The sequence below is a fragment of the Scyliorhinus torazame genome, chromosome 4 (assembly GCF_047496885.1).
Source record: "Scyliorhinus torazame isolate Kashiwa2021f chromosome 4, sScyTor2.1, whole genome shotgun sequence".
Lineage (NCBI taxonomy): Eukaryota > Metazoa > Chordata > Chondrichthyes > Carcharhiniformes > Scyliorhinidae > Scyliorhinus > Scyliorhinus torazame.
Window position 1 is genome coordinate 13,973,887 of NC_092710.1, and position 22,971 is coordinate 13,996,857.

A 22,971-nucleotide genomic window follows, 5' to 3' on the forward strand; every position below is an offset into this window, starting at 1 on the left:
TACTGACCCTCTGACAGTGCGGCACTCCCTCAGTACTGACCCTCTGACAGTGCGGCACTCCCTCAGTACTGACCCTCTGACAGTGCGGCGCTCCCTCAGTGCTGACTCTGACAGTGCGGCACTCCCTCAGTACTGACCCTCTGACAGTGCGGCACTCCCTCAGTACTGACCCTCTGACAGTGCGGTACTCCCTCAGTACTGACCCTCTGACAGTGCAGCACTCCCTCAGTACTGACCCTCTGACAGTGCGGCACTCCCTCAGTACTGACCCTCTGACAGTGCGGCACTCCCTCAGTACTGACCCTCTGACAGTGCGGCACTCCCTCAGTGCTGACTCTGACAGTGCGGCACTCCCTCAGTGCTGACCCTCTGACAGTGCAGCACTCCCTCAGTACTGACCCTCTGACAGGGCAGCACTCCCTCAGTACTGACCCTCTGACAGTGCGGCACTCCCTCAGTACTGACCCTCTGACAGTGCGGCACTCCCTCAGTACTGACCCTCTGACAGTGCGGCACTCCCTCAGTGCTGACTCTGACAGTGCGGCACTCCCTCAGTGCTGACCCTCTGACAGTGCAGCACTCCCTCAGTACTGACCCTCTGACAGGGCAGCACTCCCTCAGTACTGACCCTCTGACAGTGCGGCACTCCCTCAGTACTGACCCTCTGACAGTGCGGCACTCCCTCAGTGCTGACTCTGACAGTGCGGCACTCCCTCAGTACTGACCCTCTGACAGTGCGGCACTCCCTCAGTGCTGACTCTGACAGTGCGGCACTCCCTCAGTACTGACCCTCCGACAGTGCGGCATTCCCTCAGTACTGACCCTCTGACAGTGTAGCACTCCCCGAGTACTGACCATCTGATAGTGCAGCACTCCCTCAGTCCTGACCCTCTGACAGTGCAGCACTCCCTCAGTACTGACCCTCTGACAGTGCGTCACTCCCTCAGTACTGACCCTCTGACAGTGCAGCACTACCTCAGTACTGACCCTGTGACAGTGCAGCACTCCCTCAGTACTGACACTCTGACAGTGCGGCACTCGCTCTGTACTGACCCTCTGACAGTGCGGCACTCCCCCAGTACTGACCCTCTGACAATGCAGCACTACCTCTGTACTGACCCTGTGACAGTGCAGCACTCCCTCATTACTGACCCTCTGACAGTGCAGCACACCCTCAGTACTGACCCTCTGACAGTGCAGCACTACCTCAGTACTGACCCTGTGACAGTGCAGCACTCCCCCAGTACTGACCCTCTGACAATGCGGCACTCCCTCATTACTGACCCTCTGACAGTGCAGCACACCCTCAGTACTGACCCTCTGACAGTGCGGCACTCCCTCAGTACTGACCCTGTGACAGTGCAGCACTCCCCCAGTACTGACCCTCTGACAATGCGGCACTCCCTCATTACTGACCCTCTGACAGTGCAGCACACCCTCAGTACTGACCCTCTGACAGTGCAGCACTACCTCAGTTCTGACCCTGTGACAGTGCAGCACTCCCCCAGTACTGACCCTCTGACAATGCGGCACTCCCTCATTACTGACCCTCTGACAGTGCAGCACACCCTCAGTACTGACCCTCTGACAATGCGGCACTCCCTCATTACTGACCCTCTGACAGTGCAGCACACCCTCAGTAATGACCCTCTGACAGTGCAGCACTACCTCAGTACTGACCCTGTGACAGTGCAGCACTCCCTCAGTACTGACCCTCTGACAGTGCGGCACTCGCTCTGTACTGACCCTCTGACAATGCGGCACTCCCCCAGTACTGACCCTCTGACAGTGCAGCACTCCCTCAGCACTGACCCTCTGACAGTGCGGCACTCCCTCAGTACTGACCCTCTGACAGTGCGGCACTCCCCCAGTACTGACCCTCTGACAGTGCAGCACTCCCTCAGTACTGACCCTCTGACAGTGCGGCACTCCCTCAGTACTGACCATCTGACAGTGCAGCACTCCCTCAGGATTGACCCTCTGACAGTGCAGCACTCCCTCAGTACTGACCCTCTGACAGTGCGGCACTCCCTCAGTACTGACCCTCTGACAGTGCAGCACTCCTCAGTACTGACCCTCTGACAGTGCAGCACTCCCTCAGTACTGACCCTCTGACAGTGCAGCACTCCTCAGTACTGACCCTCTGACAGTGCAGCACTCCCTCAGTACTGACCCTCTGACAGTGCAGCACTCCCTCAGTACTGACACTCTGACAGTGCGACACTCCCTCAGTGCTGACCCTCTGACAGTGCCTCACTCCGTCAGTACTGACCCTCTGACAGTGCAGCACTCCCTCAGTACTGACCCTCTGACAATGCAACACTCCCTCAGTACTGACCCTCTGCCAGTGCAGCACTCCCTCAGTACTGACCCTCTGACAGTGCAGCACTCCCTCAGTACTGACCCTCTGACAGTGCAGCACTCCCTCACTATTGACCCTCTGACAGTGCAGCACTCCCTCAGTACTGACCATCTGACAGTGCGGCATTCCCTCAGTACTGACCATCTGACAGTGCAGCACTCCCTCAGTACTGACCCTCTGACAGTGCGGCACTCCCTCAGTACTGACCATCTGACAGTGCAGCACTCCCTCAGTACTGACCCTCTGACAATGCAGCACTCCCTCAGTACTGACCCTCTGACAGTGCAGCACTCCCTCACTATTGACCCTCTGCCAGTGCAGCACTCCCTCAGTACTGACCCTCTGACAGTGCAGCACTCCCTCAGTACTGACCCTCTGACAGTGCGGCATTCCCTCAGTACTGACCCTCTGACAGTGTAGCACTCCCCGAGTACTGACCATCTGATAGTGCAGCACTCCCTCAGTACTGCCCCTCTGACAGTGCAAAACTCCCTCAGTACTGACCCTCTGACAGTGCAGCCCTCCCTCAGTGCTTACCCTCTGACAGTGCATCACTCTCTCAGTACTTACCGTCTGACACTGCAGCACTCCCTGAGTACTGACCCTCTGATAGTGCGGCACTCCCTCTGTACTGACCCTCTGACAGTGCGGCACTCCCCCAGTACTGACCCTCTGACAATGCGGCACTCCCTCATTACTGACCCTCTGACAGTGTAGCACTCCCTCAGTGCTGACCCTCTGACAGTTCGCCACTCCCTCATTACTGACCCTCTGACAGTGCATCACTCCCTCAGTGCTGACCCTCTGACAGCGCGGCACTCCCTCATAACTGACCCTCTGACAGTGCAGCACTCCCTCATTACTGACCCTCTGACAGTGCGGCACTCCCTCAGTGCTGACCCTCTGACAGTGCAGCACTCCCTCATTACTGACCCTCTGACAGTGCGGCACTCCCTCAGTACTGACCCTCTGACAGTGCGGCACTCCCTCAGTACTGACCCTCTGACAGTGCGGCACTCCCTCAGTGCTGACTCTGACAGTGCGGCACTCCCTCAGTGCTGACCCTCTGACAGTGCAGCACTCCCTCAGTACTGACCCTCTGACAGGGCAGCACTCCCTCAGTACTGACCCTCTGACAGTGCGGCACTCCCTCAGTACTGACCCTCTGACAGTGCGGCACTCCCTCAGTACTGACCCTCTGACAGTGCGGCACTCCCTCAGTGCTGACTCTGACAGTGCGGCACTCCCTCAGTGCTGACCCTCTGACAGTGCAGCACTCCCTCAGTACTGACCCTCTGACAGGGCAGCACTCCCTCAGTACTGACCCTCTGACAGTGCGGCACTCCCTCAGTACTGACCCTCTGACAGTGCGGCACTCCCTCAGTGCTGACTCTGACAGTGCGGCACTCCCTCAGTACTGACCCTCTGACAGTGCGGCACTCCCTCAGTGCTGACTCTGACAGTGCGGCACTCCCTCAGTACTGACCCTCCGACAGTGCGGCATTCCCTCAGTACTGACCCTCTGACAGTGTAGCACTCCCCGAGTACTGACCATCTGATAGTGCAGCACTCCCTCAGTCCTGACCCTCTGACAGTGCAGCACTCCCTCAGTACTGACCCTCTGACAGTGCGTCACTCCCTCAGTACTGACCCTCTGACAGTGCAGCACTACCTCAGTACTGACCCTGTGACAGTGCAGCACTCCCTCAGTACTGACACTCTGACAGTGCGGCACTCGCTCTGTACTGACCCTCTGACAGTGCGGCACTCCCCCAGTACTGACCCTCTGACAATGCAGCACTACCTCTGTACTGACCCTGTGACAGTGCAGCACTCCCTCATTACTGACCCTCTGACAGTGCAGCACACCCTCAGTACTGACCCTCTGACAGTGCAGCACTACCTCAGTACTGACCCTGTGACAGTGCAGCACTCCCCCAGTACTGACCCTCTGACAATGCGGCACTCCCTCATTACTGACCCTCTGACAGTGCAGCACACCCTCAGTACTGACCCTCTGACAGTGCGGCACTCCCTCAGTACTGACCCTGTGACAGTGCAGCACTCCCCCAGTACTGACCCTCTGACAATGCGGCACTCCCTCATTACTGACCCTCTGACAGTGCAGCACACCCTCAGTACTGACCCTCTGACAGTGCAGCACTACCTCAGTTCTGACCCTGTGACAGTGCAGCACTCCCCCAGTACTGACCCTCTGACAATGCGGCACTCCCTCATTACTGACCCTCTGACAGTGCAGCACACCCTCAGTACTGACCCTCTGACAATGCGGCACTCCCTCATTAATGACACTCTGACAGTGCAGCACACCCTCAGTAATGACCCTCTGACAGTGCAGCACTACCTCAGTACTGACCCTGTGACAGTGCAGCACTCCCTCAGTACTGACCCTCTGACAGTGCGGCACTCGCTCTGTACTGACCCTCTGACAGTGCGGCACACCCTCAGTACTGACCCTCTGACAGTGCAGCACTCCCTCAGTACTGACCCTCTGACAGTGCATCACTCCCTCAGTACTGACCCTCTGACAGTGCAGCACTCCCCCAGTACTGACCCTCTGACAGTGCCGCACTCCCTCAGTACTGACCCTCTGAATGTGCGGCCCTCCCTCAGTACTGACCCCCTGACAGTGCTGCACTCCCTCAGTACTGACCCTCTGATTGTGCGGCCCTCCCTCAGTACTGACCCTCTGACAGTGCAGCACTCCCTCAGTACTGACCCTCTGACAGTGCGGCGCTCCCTCAGTGCTGACTCTGACAGTGCAGCACTCCCTCAGTACTGACCCTCTGACATGCGGCACTCCCTCCGTACTGACCCTCTGACAGTGCGGCACTCCCTCAGTACTGACCCTCTGACAGTGCGGCACTCCCTCAGTACTGACCCTCTGACAGTGCGGCACTCCCTCAGTACTGACCCTCTGACAGTGCGGCGCTCCCTCAGTGCTGACTCTGACAGTGCGGCACTCCCTCAGTACTGACCCTCTGACAGTGCGGCACTCCCTCAGTACTGACCCTCTGACAGTGCGGTACTCCCTCAGTACTGACCCTCTGACAGTGCAGCACTCCCTCAGTACTGACCCTCTGACAGTGCGGCACTCCCTCAGTACTGACCCTCTGACAGTGCGGCACTCCCTCAGTACTGACCCTCTGACAGTGCGGCACTCCCTCAGTGCTGACTCTGACAGTGCGGCACTCCCTCAGTGCTGACCCTCTGACAGTGCAGCACTCCCTCAGTACTGACCCTCTGACAGGGCAGCACTCCCTCAGTACTGACCCTCTGACAGTGCGGCACTCCCTCAGTACTGACCCTCTGACAGTGCGGCACTCCCTCAGTACTGACCCTCTGACAGTGCGGCACTCCCTCAGTGCTGACTCTGACAGTGCGGCACTCCCTCAGTGCTGACCCTCTGACAGTGCAGCACTCCCTCAGTACTGACCCTCTGACAGGGCAGCACTCCCTCAGTACTGACCCTCTGACAGTGCGGCACTCCCTCAGTACTGACCCTCTGACAGTGCGGCACTCCCTCAGTGCTGACTCTGACAGTGCGGCACTCCCTCAGTACTGACCCTCTGACAGTGCGGCACTCCCTCAGTGCTGACTCTGACAGTGCGGCACTCCCTCAGTACTGACCCTCCGACAGTGCGGCATTCCCTCAGTACTGACCCTCTGACAGTGTAGCACTCCCCGAGTACTGACCATCTGATAGTGCAGCACTCCCTCAGTCCTGACCCTCTGACAGTGCAGCACTCCCTCAGTACTGACCCTCTGACAGTGCGTCACTCCCTCAGTACTGACCCTCTGACAGTGCAGCACTACCTCAGTACTGACCCTGTGACAGTGCAGCACTCCCTCAGTACTGACACTCTGACAGTGCGGCACTCGCTCTGTACTGACCCTCTGACAGTGCGGCACTCCCCCAGTACTGACCCTCTGACAATGCAGCACTACCTCTGTACTGACCCTGTGACAGTGCAGCACTCCCTCATTACTGACCCTCTGACAGTGCAGCACACCCTCAGTACTGACCCTCTGACAGTGCAGCACTACCTCAGTACTGACCCTGTGACAGTGCAGCACTCCCCCAGTACTGACCCTCTGACAATGCGGCACTCCCTCATTACTGACCCTCTGACAGTGCAGCACACCCTCAGTACTGACCCTCTGACAGTGCGGCACTCCCTCAGTACTGACCCTGTGACAGTGCAGCACTCCCCCAGTACTGACCCTCTGACAATGCGGCACTCCCTCATTACTGACCCTCTGACAGTGCAGCACACCCTCAGTACTGACCCTCTGACAGTGCAGCACTACCTCAGTTCTGACCCTGTGACAGTGCAGCACTCCCCCAGTACTGACCCTCTGACAATGCGGCACTCCCTCATTACTGACCCTCTGACAGTGCAGCACACCCTCAGTACTGACCCTCTGACAATGCGGCACTCCCTCATTACTGACCCTCTGACAGTGCAGCACACCCTCAGTAATGACCCTCTGACAGTGCAGCACTACCTCAGTACTGACCCTGTGACAGTGCAGCACTCCCTCAGTACTGACCCTCTGACAGTGCGGCACTCGCTCTGTACTGACCCTCTGACAATGCGGCACTCCCCCAGTACTGACCCTCTGACAGTGCAGCACTCCCTCAGCACTGACCCTCTGACAGTGCGGCACTCCCTCAGTACTGACCCTCTGACAGTGCGGCACTCCCCCAGTACTGACCCTCTGACAGTGCAGCACTCCCTCAGTACTGACCCTCTGACAGTGCGGCACTCCCTCAGTACTGACCATCTGACAGTGCAGCACTCCCTCAGTATTGACCCTCTGACAGTGCAGCACTCCCTCAGTACTGACCCTCTGACAGTGCGGCACTCCCTCAGTACTGACCCTCTGACAGTGCAGCACTCCTCAGTACTGACCCTCTGACAGTGCAGCACTCCCTCAGTACTGACCCTCTGACAGTGCAGCACTCCTCAGTACTGACCCTCTGACAGTGCAGCACTCCCTCAGTACTGACCCTCTGACAGTGCAGCACTCCCTCAGTACTGACACTCTGACAGTGCGACACTCCCTCAGTGCTGACCCTCTGACAGTGCCTCACTCCGTCAGTACTGACCCTCTGACAGTGCAGCACTCCCTCAGTACTGACCCTCTGACAATGCAACACTCCCTCAGTACTGACCCTCTGCCAGTGCAGCACTCCCTCAGTACTGACCCTCTGACAGTGCAGCACTCCCTCAGTACTGACCCTCTGACAGTGCAGCACTCCCTCACTATTGACCCTCTGACAGTGCAGCACTCCCTCAGTACTGACCATCTGACAGTGCGGCATTCCCTCAGTACTGACCATCTGACAGTGCAGCACTCCCTCAGTACTGACCCTCTGACAGTGCGGCACTCCCTCAGTACTGACCATCTGACAGTGCAGCACTCCCTCAGTACTGACCCTCTGACAATGCAGCACTCCCTCAGTACTGACCCTCTGACAGTGCAGCACTCCCTCACTATTGACCCTCTGCCAGTGCAGCACTCCCTCAGTACTGACCCTCTGACAGTGCAGCACTCCCTCAGTACTGACCCTCTGACAGTGCGGCATTCCCTCAGTACTGACCCTCTGACAGTGTAGCACTCCCCGAGTACTGACCATCTGATAGTGCAGCACTCCCTCAGTACTGCCCCTCTGACAGTGCAAAACTCCCTCAGTACTGACCCTCTGACAGTGCAGCCCTCCCTCAGTGCTTACCCTCTGACAGTGCATCACTCTCTCAGTACTTACCGTCTGACACTGCAGCACTCCCTGAGTACTGACCCTCTGATAGTGCGGCACTCCCTCTGTACTGACCCTCTGACAGTGCGGCACTCCCCCAGTACTGACCCTCTGACAATGCGGCACTCCCTCATTACTGACCCTCTGACAGTGTAGCACTCCCTCAGTGCTGACCCTCTGACAGTTCGCCACTCCCTCATTACTGACCCTCTGACAGTGCATCACTCCCTCAGTGCTGACCCTCTGACAGCGCGGCACTCCCTCATAACTGACCCTCTGACAGTGCAGCACTCCCTCATTACTGACCCTCTGACAGTGCGGCACTCCCTCAGTGCTGACCCTCTGACAGTGCGGCACTCCCTCAGTGCTGACTCTCTGACAGTGCAGCACTCCCTCAGTACTGACCCTCTGACAGTGCGGCACTCCCTCAGTACTGACCCTCTGACAGTGCGGCACTCCCTCAGTACTGACCATCTGACAGTGCAGCACTCCCTCAGTATTGACCCTCTGACAGTGCAGCACTCCCTCAGTACTGACCCTCTGACAGTGCAGCACTCGCTCAGTGCTGACCCTCTGACAGTGCAGCACTCCCTCAGTACTGACCCTCTGACAGTGCAGCACTCCCTCAGTGCTGACCCTCTGACAGTGCGGCACTCCCTCAGTACTGACCATCTGACAGTGCAGCACTCCCTCAGTATTGACCCTCTGACAGTGCAGCACTCCCTCAGTACAGACCCTCTGACAGTGCAGCACTCCCTCAGTATTGACCCTCTGACAGTGCAGCACTCCCTCAGTACTGGCCCTCTGACAGTGCAGCACTCCCTCAGTCCTGACCCTCTGACAGTGGGGCTCTCCCTCAATACTGACCCTCTGACAGTGCAGCACTCCCTCAGTATTGACTCTCTGACAGTGCGGCACTCCCACAGGACTGACCCTCTGACAGTGCAGCCCTCCCTCAGTACTGACCCTCTGACAGTGCAGCACTCTCTCAGTACTGACCGTCTGACACTGCAGCACTCCCTGAGTACTGACCCTCTGATAGTGCAGCACTCCCTCAGTACTGACCCTCTGACAGTGCATCACTCCCTCAGTACTGACCCTCTGACAGTGCAGCACTCCCTCAGTACTGACCCTCTGACAATGCAGCCCTCCCTCAGTACTGACCCTCTGACAGTGCAGCACTTCCTCAGTACTGACCCTCTGACAGTGCGACACTCCCTCAGTACTGACCCTCTGACAGTGCGGCACTCCCTCAGTACTAACCCTCTGACAATGCGGCACTCCCTCAGTACTGACCCTCTGATAGTGCAGCACTCCCTCAGTACTGACCCTCTGACAGTGCAGCACTTCCTCAGTACTGACCGTCTGACAGTGCGGCACTCCCTCAGTACTGACCCTCTGACAATGCGGCACTCCCTCAGTACTGACCCTCTGACAATGCGGCACTCGCTCAGTACTGACCCTCTGATAGTGCAGCACTCCCTCAGTACTGACCCTCTGACAATGCAGCACTCCCTCATTACTGACCCTCTGACAGTGCAGCCCTCCCTCAGTACTTACCCTCTGACAGTGCGGCACTCCTTCAGTACTGACCCTCTGACAGTGCAGCACTCCCTCATTACTGACCCTCTGACAGTGCAGCCCTCCCTCAGTACTTACCCTCTGACAGTGCGGCACTCCCTGAGTACTGACCCTCTGACAGTGCAGCACTCCCTCAGTACTGACCCTCTGACAGTGCAGCCCTCCCTCAGTACTTACCCTCTGACAGTGCGGCACTCCCTCAGTACTGACCCTCTGACAGTGCAGCACTCCCTCAGTACTGACCCTCTGACAGTGCAGCACTCCCTCAGTACTGACCCTCTGACAGTACAGCACTCCCTCAGTACTGACCCTCTGACTGTGCAGTACTCCCTCAGTACTGACCCTCTGACAGTGCAGCACTGACTCAGTACTGACCCTCTGACAGTACAGCACTCCCTCAGTACTGACCCTCTGACAGTGCAGCCCTCCCTTAGTACTGACCCTCTGACAGTGTTGCACTCCCTCAGTATTGACCCTCTGACAGTGCAGCCCTCCATTAGTACTGACCCTCTGACAGTGTTGCACTCCCTCAGTACTGACCCTCTGACAGTGCGGCGCTCCCTCAGTACTGACCCTCTGATTGTGCGGCACTCCCTCAGTACTGACCCTCTGACAGTGCTGCACTCCCTCAGTACTGACCCTCTGACAGTGCGGCACACCCTCAGTACTGACCCTCTGACAGTGCGGCACTCACTCAGTACTGACACTCTGAGAGTGCGGAGCTCCCTCAGTACTGACCCTCTGTCAGTGCAGCACTCCCTCAGTACTGACCCTCTGACAGTGCGGCATTCCATCAGTACTGACCCTCTGACAGTGTAGCACACCCTGAGTACTGACCCTCTGACCGTGCAGCTCTCCCTCAGTACTGACCCTCTGACAGTGCGGCACTCCCTCAGTACTGACCCTCTGACAGTGCAGCAATACCTCAGTACTGACCCTGTGACAGTGCAGCACTCCCTCAGTACTGACCCTCTGACAGTGCGGCACTCCCTCTGTACTGACCCTCTGACATTGCGGCACTCCCCCAGTGCTGACCCTCTGACAGTGCGGCACTCCCTCCGTACTGACCCTCTGACAGTACGGCACTCCCTCATTACTGACCCTCTGACAGTGCAGCACTCCCTCAGTACTGGCCCTCTGACAGTGCAGCACTCCCTCAGTGCTGACCCTCTGACAGTGCAGCACTCCCTCAGTACTGGCCCTCTGACAGTGCAGCACTCCCTCAGTGCTGACCCTCTGACAGTGCGGCACTCCCTCATTACTGACCCTATGACAGTGCAGCACTCCCTCAGTACTGACCCTCTGACAGTGCGGCACTCCCTTATTACTGACCCTATGACAGTGCAGCACTCCCTCATTACTGACCCTATGACAGTGCAGCACTCCCTCAGTACTGACCCTCTGACAGTGCGGCACTCCCTCATTACTGACCCTATGACAGTGCAGCACTCCCTCAGTACTGACCCTCTGACAGTGCAGCACTCCCTCAGTACTGACCCTCTGACAGTGCAGCACTCCCTCAGTACTGACCCTCTGACAGTGCGGTACTCCCTCAGTACTGACCCTCTGACAGTGCAGTGCTCCCTCAGTACTGACCATCTGACCGTGCAGCACTCCCTCAGTATTGACCCTCTGACAGTGCAGCGCTCCCTCAGTACAGACCCTCTGACAGTGCAGCACTCCCTCAGTACAGACCCTCTGACAGTGCAGCACTCCCTCAGTATTGACCCTCTGACAGTGCAGCACTCCCTCAGTACTGAGCCTCTGACAGTGCAGCTCTCCCTCAGGACTGACCATCTGACCGTGCAGCACTCCCTCAGTATTGACCCTCTGACAGTGCAGCACTCCCTCAGTACTGACCCTCTGACAGTGCAGCACTCCCTCAGTACTGACCCTCTGACAGTGCAGCACTCCCTCAGTATTGACCCTCTGACAGTGCAGCACTCCCTCAGTACTGACCCTCTGACAGTGCAGCACTCCCTCAGTACTGACCCTCTGACAGTGCAGCACTCCCTCATTACTGACACTCTGACAGTGCAGCACTCCCTCAGTACTGACCCTCTGACAGCGCAGCACTCCCTCAATACTGACCCTCTGACAGTGCGGCACTCCCTCAGTACTGACCATCTGACAGTGCAGCACTCCCTCAGTATTGACCCTCTGACAGTGCAGCACTCCCTCAGTACAGACCCTCTGACAGTGCAGCACTCCCTCAGTATTGACCCTCTGACAGTGCAGCACTCCCTCAGTACTGGCCCTCTGACAGTGCAGCACTCCCTCAGTCCTGACCCTCTGACAGTGGGGCTCTCCCTCAATACTGACCCTCTGACAGTGCAGCACTCCCTCAGTATTGACTCTCTGACAGTGCGGCACTCCCACAGGACTGACCCTCTGACAGTGCAGCCCTCCCTCAGTACTGACCCTCTGACAGTGCAGCACTCTCTCAGTACTGACCGTCTGACACTGCAGCACTTCCTGAGTACTGACCCTCTGATAGTGCAGCACTCCCTCAGTACTGACCCTCTGACAGTGCATCACTCCCTCAGTACTGACCCTCTGACAGTGCAGCACTCCCTCAGTACTGACCCTCTGACAATGCAGCCCTCCCTCAGTACTGACCCTCTGACAGTGCAGCACTTCCTCAGTACTGACCCTCTGACAGTGCGACACTCCCTCAGTACTGACCCTCTGACAGTGCGGCACTCCCTCAGTACTAACCCTCTGACAATGCGGCACTCCCTCAGTACTGACCCTCTGACAGTGCAGCACTTCCTCAGTACTGACCGTCTGACAGTGCGGCACTCCCTCAGTACTGACCCTCTGACAATGCGGCACTCCCTCAGTACTGACCCTCTGACAATGCGGCACTCCCTCAGTACTGACCCTCTGACAGTGCAGCACTTCCTCAGTACTGACCGTCTGACAGTGCGGCACTCCCTCAGTACTGACCCTCTGACAATGCGGCACTCCCTCAGTACTGACCCTCTGACAATGCGGCACTCCCTCAGTACTGACCCTCTGATAGTGCAGCACTCGCCAGTGCTGACCCTCTGACAATGCAGCACTCCCTCAGTATTGACCCTCTGACAGTGCAGCACTCCCTCATTACTGACCCTCTGACAGTGCAGCCCTCCCTCAGTACTTACCCTCTGACAGTGCGGCACTCCCTGAGTACTGACCCTCTGACAGTGCAGCACTCCCTCAGTACTGACCCTCTGACAGTGCAGCCCTCCCTCAGTACTTACCCTCTGACAGTGCGGCACTCCCTCAGTACTGACCCTCTGACAGTGCAGCACTCCCTCAGTACTGACCCTCTGACAGTGCAGCAATACCTCAGTACTGACCCTGTGACAGTGCAGCACTCCCTCAGTACTGACCCTCTGACAGTGCGGCACTCCCTCTGTACTGACCCTCTGACATTGCGGCACTCCCCCAGTACTGACCCTCTGACAATGCGGCACTCCCTCATTACTGACCCTATGACAGTGCAGCACTCCCTCAGTGCTGACCCTCTGACAGTGCGGCACTCCCTCCGTACTGACCCTCTGACAGTACGGCACTCCCTCATTACTGACCCTCTGACAGTGCAGCACTCCCTCAGTACTGGCCCTCTGACTTTGCAGCACTCCCTCAGTGCTGACCCTCTGACAGTGCAGCACTCCCTCAGTACTGGCCCTCTGACAGTGCAGCACTCCCTCAGTGCTGACCCTCTGACAGTGCGGCACTCCCTCATTACTGACCCTATGACAGTGCAGCACTCCCTCAGTACTGACCCTCTGACAGTGCGGCACTCCCTTATTACTGACCCTATGACAGTGCAGCACTCCCTCATTACTGACCCTATGACAGTGCAGCACTCCCTCAGTACTGACCCTCTGACAGTGCGGCACTCCCTCAGTACTGACCCTCTGACAGTGCAGCACTCCCTCAGTACTGACCCTCTGACAGTGCGGCACTCCCTTATTACTGACCCTATGACAGTGCAGCACTCCCTCATTACTGACCCTATGACAGTGCAGCACTCCCTCAGTACTGACCCTCTGACAGTGCGGCACTCCCTCAGTACTGACCCTCTGACAGTGCAGCACTCCCTTATTACTGACCCTATGACAGTGCAGCACTCCCTCAGTACTGACCCTCTGACAGTGCAGCACTCCCTCAGTACTGGCCCTCTGACAGTGCAGCACTCCCTCAGTGCTGACCCTCTGACAGTGCGGCACTCCCTCATTACTGACCCTATGACAGTGCAGCACTCCCTCAGTACTGACCCTCTGACAGTGCAGCACTCCCTCAGTACTGACCCTCTGACAGTGCGGTACTCCCTCAGTACTGACCCTCTGACAGTGCAGTGCTCCCTCAGTACTGACCATCTGACCGTGCAGCACTCCCTCAGTATTGACCCTCTGACAGTGCAGCGCTCCCTCAGTACAGACCCTCTGACAGTGCAGCACTCCCTCAGTACAGACCCTCTGACAGTGCAGCACTCCCTCAGTATTGACCCTCTGACGGTGCAGCACTCCCTCAGTACTGAGCCTCTGACAGTGCAGCTCTCCCTCAGTACTGACCATCTGACCGTGCAGCACTCCCTCAGTATTGACCCTCTGACAGTGCAGCACTCCCTCAGTACAGACCCTCTGACAGTGCAGCACTCCCTCAGTATTGACCCTCTGACAGTGCAGCACTCCCTCAGTACTGACCCTCTGACAGTGCAGCACTCCCTCAGTACTGACCCTCTGACAGTGCAGCACTCCCTCATTACTGACACTCTGACAGTGCAGCACTCCCTCAGTACTGACCCTCTGACAGCGCAGCACTCCCTCAATACTGACCCTCTGACAGTGCAGCACTCCCTCAGTATTGACTCTCTGACAGTGCGGCACTCCCTCAGTACTGACCCTCTGACAGTGCGGCACTCCCTCAGTACTGACCCTCTGACAGTGCAGCACTCTCTCAGTACTGACCGTCTGACACTGCAGCACTCCCTGAGTACTGACCCGCTGATAGTGCAGCACTCCCTGAGTACTGACCCTCTGATAGTGCAGACTCCCTCAGTACTGACCCTCTGACAGTGCATCACTCCCTCAGTACTGACCCTCTGACAGTGCAGCACTCCCTCAGTACTGACCCTCTGACAGTGCAGCCCTCCCTCAGTACTGACCCTCTGACAGTGCAGCACTCTCTCAGTACTGACCGTCTGACACTGCAGCACTCCCTGAGTACTGACCCTCTGATAGTGCAGCACTCCCTCAGTACTGACCCTCTGACAGTGCATCACTCCCTCAGTACTGACCCTCTGACAGTGCAGCACTCCCTCAGTACTTACCCTCTGACAGTGCAGCACTCCCACAGTACTGACCCTCTGACAATGCAGCCCTCCCTCAGTACTGACCCTCTGACAGTGCAGCACTCCCTCAGTACTGACCCTCTGACAGTGCGGCACTCCCTGAGTACTGACCCTCTGATAGTGCAGCCCTCCCTCAGTACTGACCCTCTGACAGTGCAGCCCTCCCTCAGTACTGACCCTCTGACAGTGCAGCACTCCCTCAGTCCTGACCCTCTGACAGTGCAGCACTCCCTCAGTACTGTCCCTCTGACAGTGCGGCACTCCCTCAGTACTGACCCTCTGACAGTGCAGCACTCCCTCAGTACTGACCATCTGACAGTGCAGCACTCCCTCAGTACTGACCCTCTGACAGTGCGGCACTCCCTCAGTACTGACCATCTGACAGTGCAGCACTCCCTCAGTCCTGACCCTCTGACAGTGCTGCTCTCCCTCAATACTGACCCTCTGACAGTGCAGCACTCCATCAGTATTGACTCTCTGACAGTGCGGCACTCCCTCAGGACTGACCCTCTGACAGTGCGGCACTCCCTCAGTACTGACCCTCTGACAGTGCAGCACGACCTCAGTACTGACCCTCTGACAGTGCAGCACTCCCTCAGTATTGACCCTCTGACAGTGCAGCACTCCCCCAGTAATGACCCTCTGACAGTGCAGCGCTCCCTCAGTACTGACCCTCTGACAGTGCGGCACTCCCTCAGTACTGACCCTCTGTCAGTGCAGCACTCCCTCAGTACTGACCCTCTGACAGTGCGGCACTCCCTCAGAACTGACCCTCTGACAGTGCAGCACTCCCTCAGTACTGACCCTCTGACAGTGCCGCACTCCCTCAGTACTGACCCTCTGACAGTGCAGCACTCCCTCAGTACTGACCCTCTGACAGTGCGGCAATGCCTTAGTACTGCCTCTGACAGTGCAGCGCTCCCTCAGTACTGACCCCCTGACTGTGCGGCACTCCCTCAGTACTGACCCTCTGACAGTGCAGCCCCCTCTCAGTACTGACCCTCTGACAGTGCAGCACTCCCTCAGTACTGACCCTCTGACAGTGCGGCACTCCCTCAGTCCGGACCCTCTGACTGTGCGGCACTCCCTCAGTACTGACCCTCTGACAGTGCAGCACTCCCTCAGTACTGACCCTCTGACAGTGCAGCGCTCCCTCAGTACTGACCCTCTGACAGAGCGGCACTCCCTCAGTACTGACCCTCTGACAGTGCGGCACTCCCCCAGTACTGACACTCTGACAGTGCAGCACTCCCTCAGTACTGACCCTCTGACTGTGCGGCACCCCACTGTACTGCCCCTCTGAGAGTGCGACACTCCCTCAGTACTGACCCTCTGACAGTGCGGCACTCTCTCAGTACTGACCCTCTGACAGTGCGGCACTCCCGCAGTACTGCCCGTCTGACAGTGCAGCACTCCCTCTGTACTAACCCTCTGACAGTGCATGGCTCCCTCAGTACTGACCCTCTGACATTGCAGCACTCCCTCAGTACTGACCCTCTGACAGTGCGGCACTCCCACAGTACTGACCCTCTGACAGTGCAGCACTCCCTCAGTACTGACCCTCTGACAGTGCGGCACTCCCACAGTACTGCCCTCTGACAGTGCAGCACTCCCTCACTACTGACCCTCTGACAGTGCAGCACTCCCTCAGTACTGACACTCTGACAGTGTGGCACTCCCTCAGAACTGACCCTCTGACAGTGCAGCACTCCCTCAGTACTGACCCTCTGACAGTGCCGCACTCCCTCAGTACTGACCCTCTGACAGTGCAGCACTCCCTCAGTACTGACCCTCTGAAAGTGCGGCAATCCCTTAGTACTGCCTCTGACAGTGCAGCGCTCCCTCAGTACTGACCCCCTGACTGTGCGGCACTCCCTCAGTACTGATCCTCTGACAGTGCAGCACTCCCTCAGTACTGACCCTCTGACAGTGCAGCATTCCCTCAGTACTGACCCTCTGACAGTGCCACACTCCCTCAGTACTGACCCTCTGATAGTGCAGCACTCCCTCAGTACTGACCCTCTGACAGTGCGGCACACCCTCAGTACTGACCCTCTGACAGTGCAGCACTCCCTCAGTACTGACCCTCTGACAGTGCATCACTCCCTCAGTACTGACCCTCTGACAGTGCAGCACTCCCCCAGTACTGACCCTCTGACAGTGCCGCACTCCCTCAGTACTGACCCTCTGAATGTGCGGCCCTCCCTCAGTACTGACCCCCTGACAGTGCTGCACTCCCTCAGTACTGACCCTCTGATTGTGCGGCCCTCCCTCAGTACTGACCCTCTGACAGTGCAGCACTCCCTCAGTACTGACCCTCTGACAGTGCGGCGCTCCCTCAGTGCTGACTCTGACAGTGCAGCACTCCCTCAGTACTGACCCTCTGACATGCGGCACTCCCTCCGTACTGACCCTCTGACAGTGCGGCACTCCCTCAGTACTGACCCTCTGACAGTGCGGCACTCCCTCAGTACTGACCCTCTGACAGTGCGGCACTCCCTCAGTACTGACCCTCTGACAGTGCGGCGCTCCCTCAGTGCTGACTCTGACAGTGCGGCACTCCCTCAGTACTGACCCTCTGACAGTGCGGCACTCCCTCAGTACTGACCCTCTGACAGTGCGGTACTCCCTCAGTACTGACCCTCTGACAGTGCAGCACTCCCTCAGTACTGACCCTCTGACAGTGCGGCACTCCCTCAGTACTGACCCTCTGACAGTGCGGCACTCCCTCAGTACTGACCCTCTGACAGTGCGGCACTCCCTCAGTGCTGACTCTGACAGTGCGGCACTCCCTCAGTGCTGACCCTCTGACAGTGCAGCACTCCCTCAGTACTGACCCTCTGACAGGGCAGCACTCCCTCAGTACTGACCCTCTGACAGTGCGGCACTCCCTCAGTACTGACCCTCTGACAGTGCGGCACTCCCTCAGTACTGACCCTCTGACAGTGCGGCACTCCCTCAGTGCTGACTCTGACAGTGCGGCACTCCCTCAGTGCTGACCCTCTGACAGTGCAGCACTCCCTCAGTACTGACCCTCTGACAGGGCAGCACTCCCTCAGTACTGACCCTCTGACAGTGCGGCACTCCCTCAGTACTGACCCTCTGACAGTGCGGCACTCCCTCAGTGCTGACTCTGACAGTGCGGCACTCCCTCAGTACTGACCCTCTGACAGTGCGGCACTCCCTCAGTGCTGACTCTGACAGTGCGGCACTCCCTCAGTACTGACCCTCCGACAGTGCGGCTCTCCCTCAGTGCTGACTCTGCCAATACTGTGTGATGATGTTTGTCGATGGTGCTGGTGATCTTTGTACAATGATGGATCGCAGTCTCTTTCTCCTCTGTCCGCAGGCTGTGGTATTGAATGCCCGATCGCCACCAGGACCCAGTGGAGAGTCTGGGCCAAGCCAGTGAAGATCTATCATTGGTGATTCGCTCGCTCCGTTGCCATGGTATTGTGGTCCAATCAGGATGTGCAGCCAAACCGATTGGACGTTCCGTGTTTTGCCGCCAGCCTATGCCATGTCCGGATTCCTGTGCTGGTGGGGGTCGTTTCCCACAACCTAAGAGGTCAATATAGAGCACGTCCCCCCTCCACTGTCCACCCCCACAACCCTCCCTCACTCCACTGAGTGTTCATCGGCTGGCGCGGGACTGTCGCCCCATCTTTGGGAGGAAGCCCCGCCTCAGGGAGCTGCTGTCCAATCTGATTGGCCGACAGCTCCCTGACCCCTGCGCTACAATCCACGTTGGACAGGACAAGCTGACCGCTCACTCAAAGAAGCACGGAATCCCTGCGACGCAAGAAGGAGGAGGCCATTTCGCCAATCACGTCCGCACCGACCCTCTGCAGGAGCTCCCTACCCCGCTCCCTCGCCCCAGCCCTCATACCCCAGCCTGCGCACCCCTGGACACTAAGGGGCAATTGATCATGGCCAATCCTCCCATCCTTTTTTGCACACTTAAGGGCCAATTTATCGTGGCCAACCCACCTAACCTGCACATCTATGGACTGTGGGAGGAAACCCACGCAGACACGGGGGGGGGGGGGGGGGGAGAGACTGTGCAAACTCCACACACAGACAGTCACCCGAGGCCTGGAATTGAACCCGGGACCCTGGAGCTGTGAGGCAGCAGTGCTAACCACTGCGCCACTCCTGGTAGTCCAAGAATGGATCAATTTTGGGGGTCTCTGGGTGAGGCGAGATCGTGGGGGATGGTGGTGGGGGGGGGGGGGGGGGGGGTGTTGATGGAGAGATTCGCTGTCGGGAGAGGGAGGACCTGCAGGGTCCGTCCATTCAGGGGGTGAGGGAGTGCTCCCCGCTGTTCAACGGAGGATTGCTGCATGAGGGTCCCCACACCACATCCCACCTCTCCCCATCCTTGAACGCCATCTGTCTGTCTTCAAAATTGAGGCTGGGTGGGAAATGGCCCTGAAGTGATCAGGAAATGTCCAATTGAAGGCCCTAATTGGGGCAAGTGAAGGCAAGGCCTCACCTGAGCCAGCATTAAATTTGCGGGTTGGGTTGGGAAGGGCCTGGTGGGAAGGCCACCTCAGAGGTTTTACGATTAGCTTCCCCCTCCCCCATCTAAAAACTTGCCGGAGAGGCAATGGAAAAATCCGTCCCATCCCTCCTCACGGACATCCACTGATGTCGGCTTCAACGAGTGAGATCTGTCTCCAAATTAAGAGTTAGGCAGAGGATAGGCCTTTCCGACAAAGACACTTTCCCATGTAAGGGAGTGAATCGCAGACAGGGAAACACTTACGCTCTCGAATCAAAATCACATCGTCAGACTCGATCGAGGACAAAAACCTGACATTCATCAAACACTGATTCAGCCTGAAGTGGAGGATTGTGATCCCGTTCTGACCACCTCACGACAGGAAGGATGGGAAGGCGAGAGAGAGAGAGTGCGTAAAAGATCTACGAGGACGGTTCCAGAGACGAGGAGCGTCTCTTACTCTTACGACGCAGGCCATTCGGCCCATTCAGCCTGTGCTGGCCCCCTGATGGAGCATTCTAGCTGGCCCTGATCCCCTGCCCTACCCCGTAACCTTCCACATTCTGTCTCTCCAGATCGCAACCCAATTCCCTTTTTGAATACCTCGATCGAACCGGCCTCCGCCACCCTGTCAGGAAGCTCGTTCTGGACTCCGACCACCCTCTGGGCGGAAAGATTATCCCTCGAGTCACCGTTACTCCTTTTTGCTCTTTGTTTGGCACCTGGGTCTTGACGCTCTCTCGAGAAGGAGCAGTTTCTCACTATATACCCTGTCCATACCCCTCAGGAACCCGTATCCCTGGAGCAGGCTTCATCTCGGCCTACTTTTCGCCAAGGAGGCCTCGCTCGCTGCGTCCGCTTTAATTGCCCATCCTAAATTGCCCTTAAACTGAGTAGCTTGCCAGGATATTTAAGAGTCAACCGTAGTCCTGTGGATCTGGAGTCACATGGAGACCAGATGGGTTTTTACGACAATTGATTGATGGCCATCTTTTAGCCTTTTAATTCCAGATATTTTATATTGAATTCAAATTTCACCATCTGCGACAGTGGGATTTAGTGGGATGAGGTCCCCAGATTACTAGGTCCAGTGACAATATCACTACGCCACCACCTCCCCCGAGATTCTTGTGTATCTCGGAAAGAGCACCCGACCGAGGTGCACTCCCCTATCTCTGTAAACCTCACCCAACCTGCACATCTTTGGTCACTAAGGGACAATTTAACACGGCCAACTCACCCAACCTGCACATCTTTGGACACTAAGGGACAATTTAACAGGGTCAATCCACCTAAGCTGTACATCTTTGGACACTAAGGGACAATTTAACACGGCCAAGCCACCTAACCTGTACATCTTTGGACACTAAGGGACAATTTAACACGGCCAACCCACCCAACCTGCACATCTTTGGACACTAAGGGACAATTTAACAGGGTCAATCCACCTAAGCTGTACATCTTTGGACACTAAGGGACAATTTAACACGGCCAATCCACCTAACCTGTACATCTTTGGACACTAAGGGACAATTTAACACGGCCAACCCACCCAACCTGCACATCTTTGGACACTAAGGGACAATTTAACAGGGTCAATCCACCTAAGCTGTACATCTTTGGACACTAAGGGACAATTTAACACGGCCAAGCCACCTAACCTGTACATCTTTGGACACTAAGGGACAATTTAACATGGCCAACCCACCCAACCTGCACATCTTTGGACACTAAGGGACAATTTAACAGGGTCAATCCACCTAAGCTGCACATCTTTGGACACTAAGGGACAATTTAACACGGCCAATCCACCTAACCTGTACATCTTTGGACACTAAGGGACAATTTAACATGGCCAATCCACCTAACCTGCACATCTTTGGACACTAAGGGACAATTTAACACGGCCAACCCACCTAACCTGCACATCTTTGGACACTAAGGGACAATTTAACACGGCCAATCCACCCAACCTGCACATCTTTGGACACTAAGGGACAATTTAACACGGCCAATCCACCTAACCTGTACATCTTTGGTCACTAAGGGACAATTTAACACGGCCAACCCACCTAACCTGCACATCTTTGGACACTAAGGGACAATTTAACACGGCCAATCCACCCAACCTGCACATCTTTGGACACTAAGGGACAATTTAACACGGCCAATCCACCTAACCTGTACATCTTTGGTCACTAAGGGACAATTTAACACGGCCAACCCACCTAACCTGCACATCCCTGGACACTAAGGGACAATTTAACACGGCCAATCCACCTAACCTGCACATCTTTCGACACTAAGGGACAATTTAACACGGCCAATCCACCTAACCTGCACATCTTTCGACACTCAGGGACAATTTAACACAGCCAATCCACCTAACCTGCACATCTTTCCACACTAAGGGACAATTTAACATGGCCAATCCACCTAACCTGCACATCTTTGGACACTAAGGGACAATTTAACACAGCCAATCCACCTAGCCTGCACATCTTTGGACACTAAGGGACAATTTAACACGGCCAATCCACCTAACCTGCACATCTTTCGACACTAAGGGACAATTTAACACGGCCAATCCACCTAACCTGCACATCTTTGGACACTAAGGGACAATTTAACACGGCCAATCCACCTAACCTGTACATCTTTGGACACTAAGGGACAATTTAACACAGCCAATCCACCTAACCTGCACATCGTTGGACACTGTGGGGCAATTTATCACGGCCAATCCACCTAACCTGCACGTCTTTGGACTGTGGGAGGAAACCGGAGCACCCGGAGGAAACCCACGCACACACGGGGAGGACGTGCAGACTCCGCACAGACAGTGACCCAGCGGGGAATCGAACCTGGGGCCCTGGCGCTGTGAGGCAGAAATGCTGACTACTGGGTCCAAGTTGAGGACAGCAACCTCACACAAACCACAATGTGACCATGATACAGCTCGCCTGTTTTTCTTTCAACAATGTTGTCAATTGAGGGCCGAGAGACACCAGGGACCTCCGTCCCCCACACCACCCACCTTCCCGCACTTGAGGTTCATATCCAGGCACCTTGTTTTCCCCCCTTAAACCTTCGATCAATCACTTTCGATCTATGCCCCCTCCCCCCCCACCGTTCCTCCCGAGTCATTGACATCTTTGCGGAAGAATATCGGCCCTTCCCATCCGCTCTCTCCAGACCCCTCACAACTTTGTACATCTCAATCTAATCTCCCCGCCGCCTCCTCTAATCCAGGGAGAACACGTCCAGCACAACCAATCTCCCCTCATTGCCGCAATTTGCCAGTGTTGGCTGGTAACATCGCGGTAAATCGTCTCCAATGAGATGACCAGAACTGCACGCAGTTAAGTTGGGGCCTACCTAATGGTCTGGTCCAG

At 56.8% G+C, this 22,971-nt stretch overlaps 1 protein-coding gene across 4 annotated transcripts in view; it reads left to right on the plus strand.

The window, feature by feature from the left end:
• Nucleotides 1-19,278, plus strand: part of LOC140410124 (uncharacterized) — a 187,877-nt gene extending 168,599 nt beyond the window's left edge. For all 4 annotated transcript variants that reach the window (XM_072498078.1, XM_072498079.1, XM_072498081.1 and 1 more), the window contains one exon: nucleotides 18,422-19,278. In XM_072498078.1, coding sequence (XP_072354179.1) covers nucleotides 18,422-18,484 — 63 coding nt within the window. In that variant the 3' untranslated portion in view covers nucleotides 18,485-19,278. The remainder of the gene's footprint in view (nucleotides 1-18,421) is intronic.
• The last annotated feature ends 3,693 nt before the right edge of the window (nucleotides 19,279-22,971 follow it).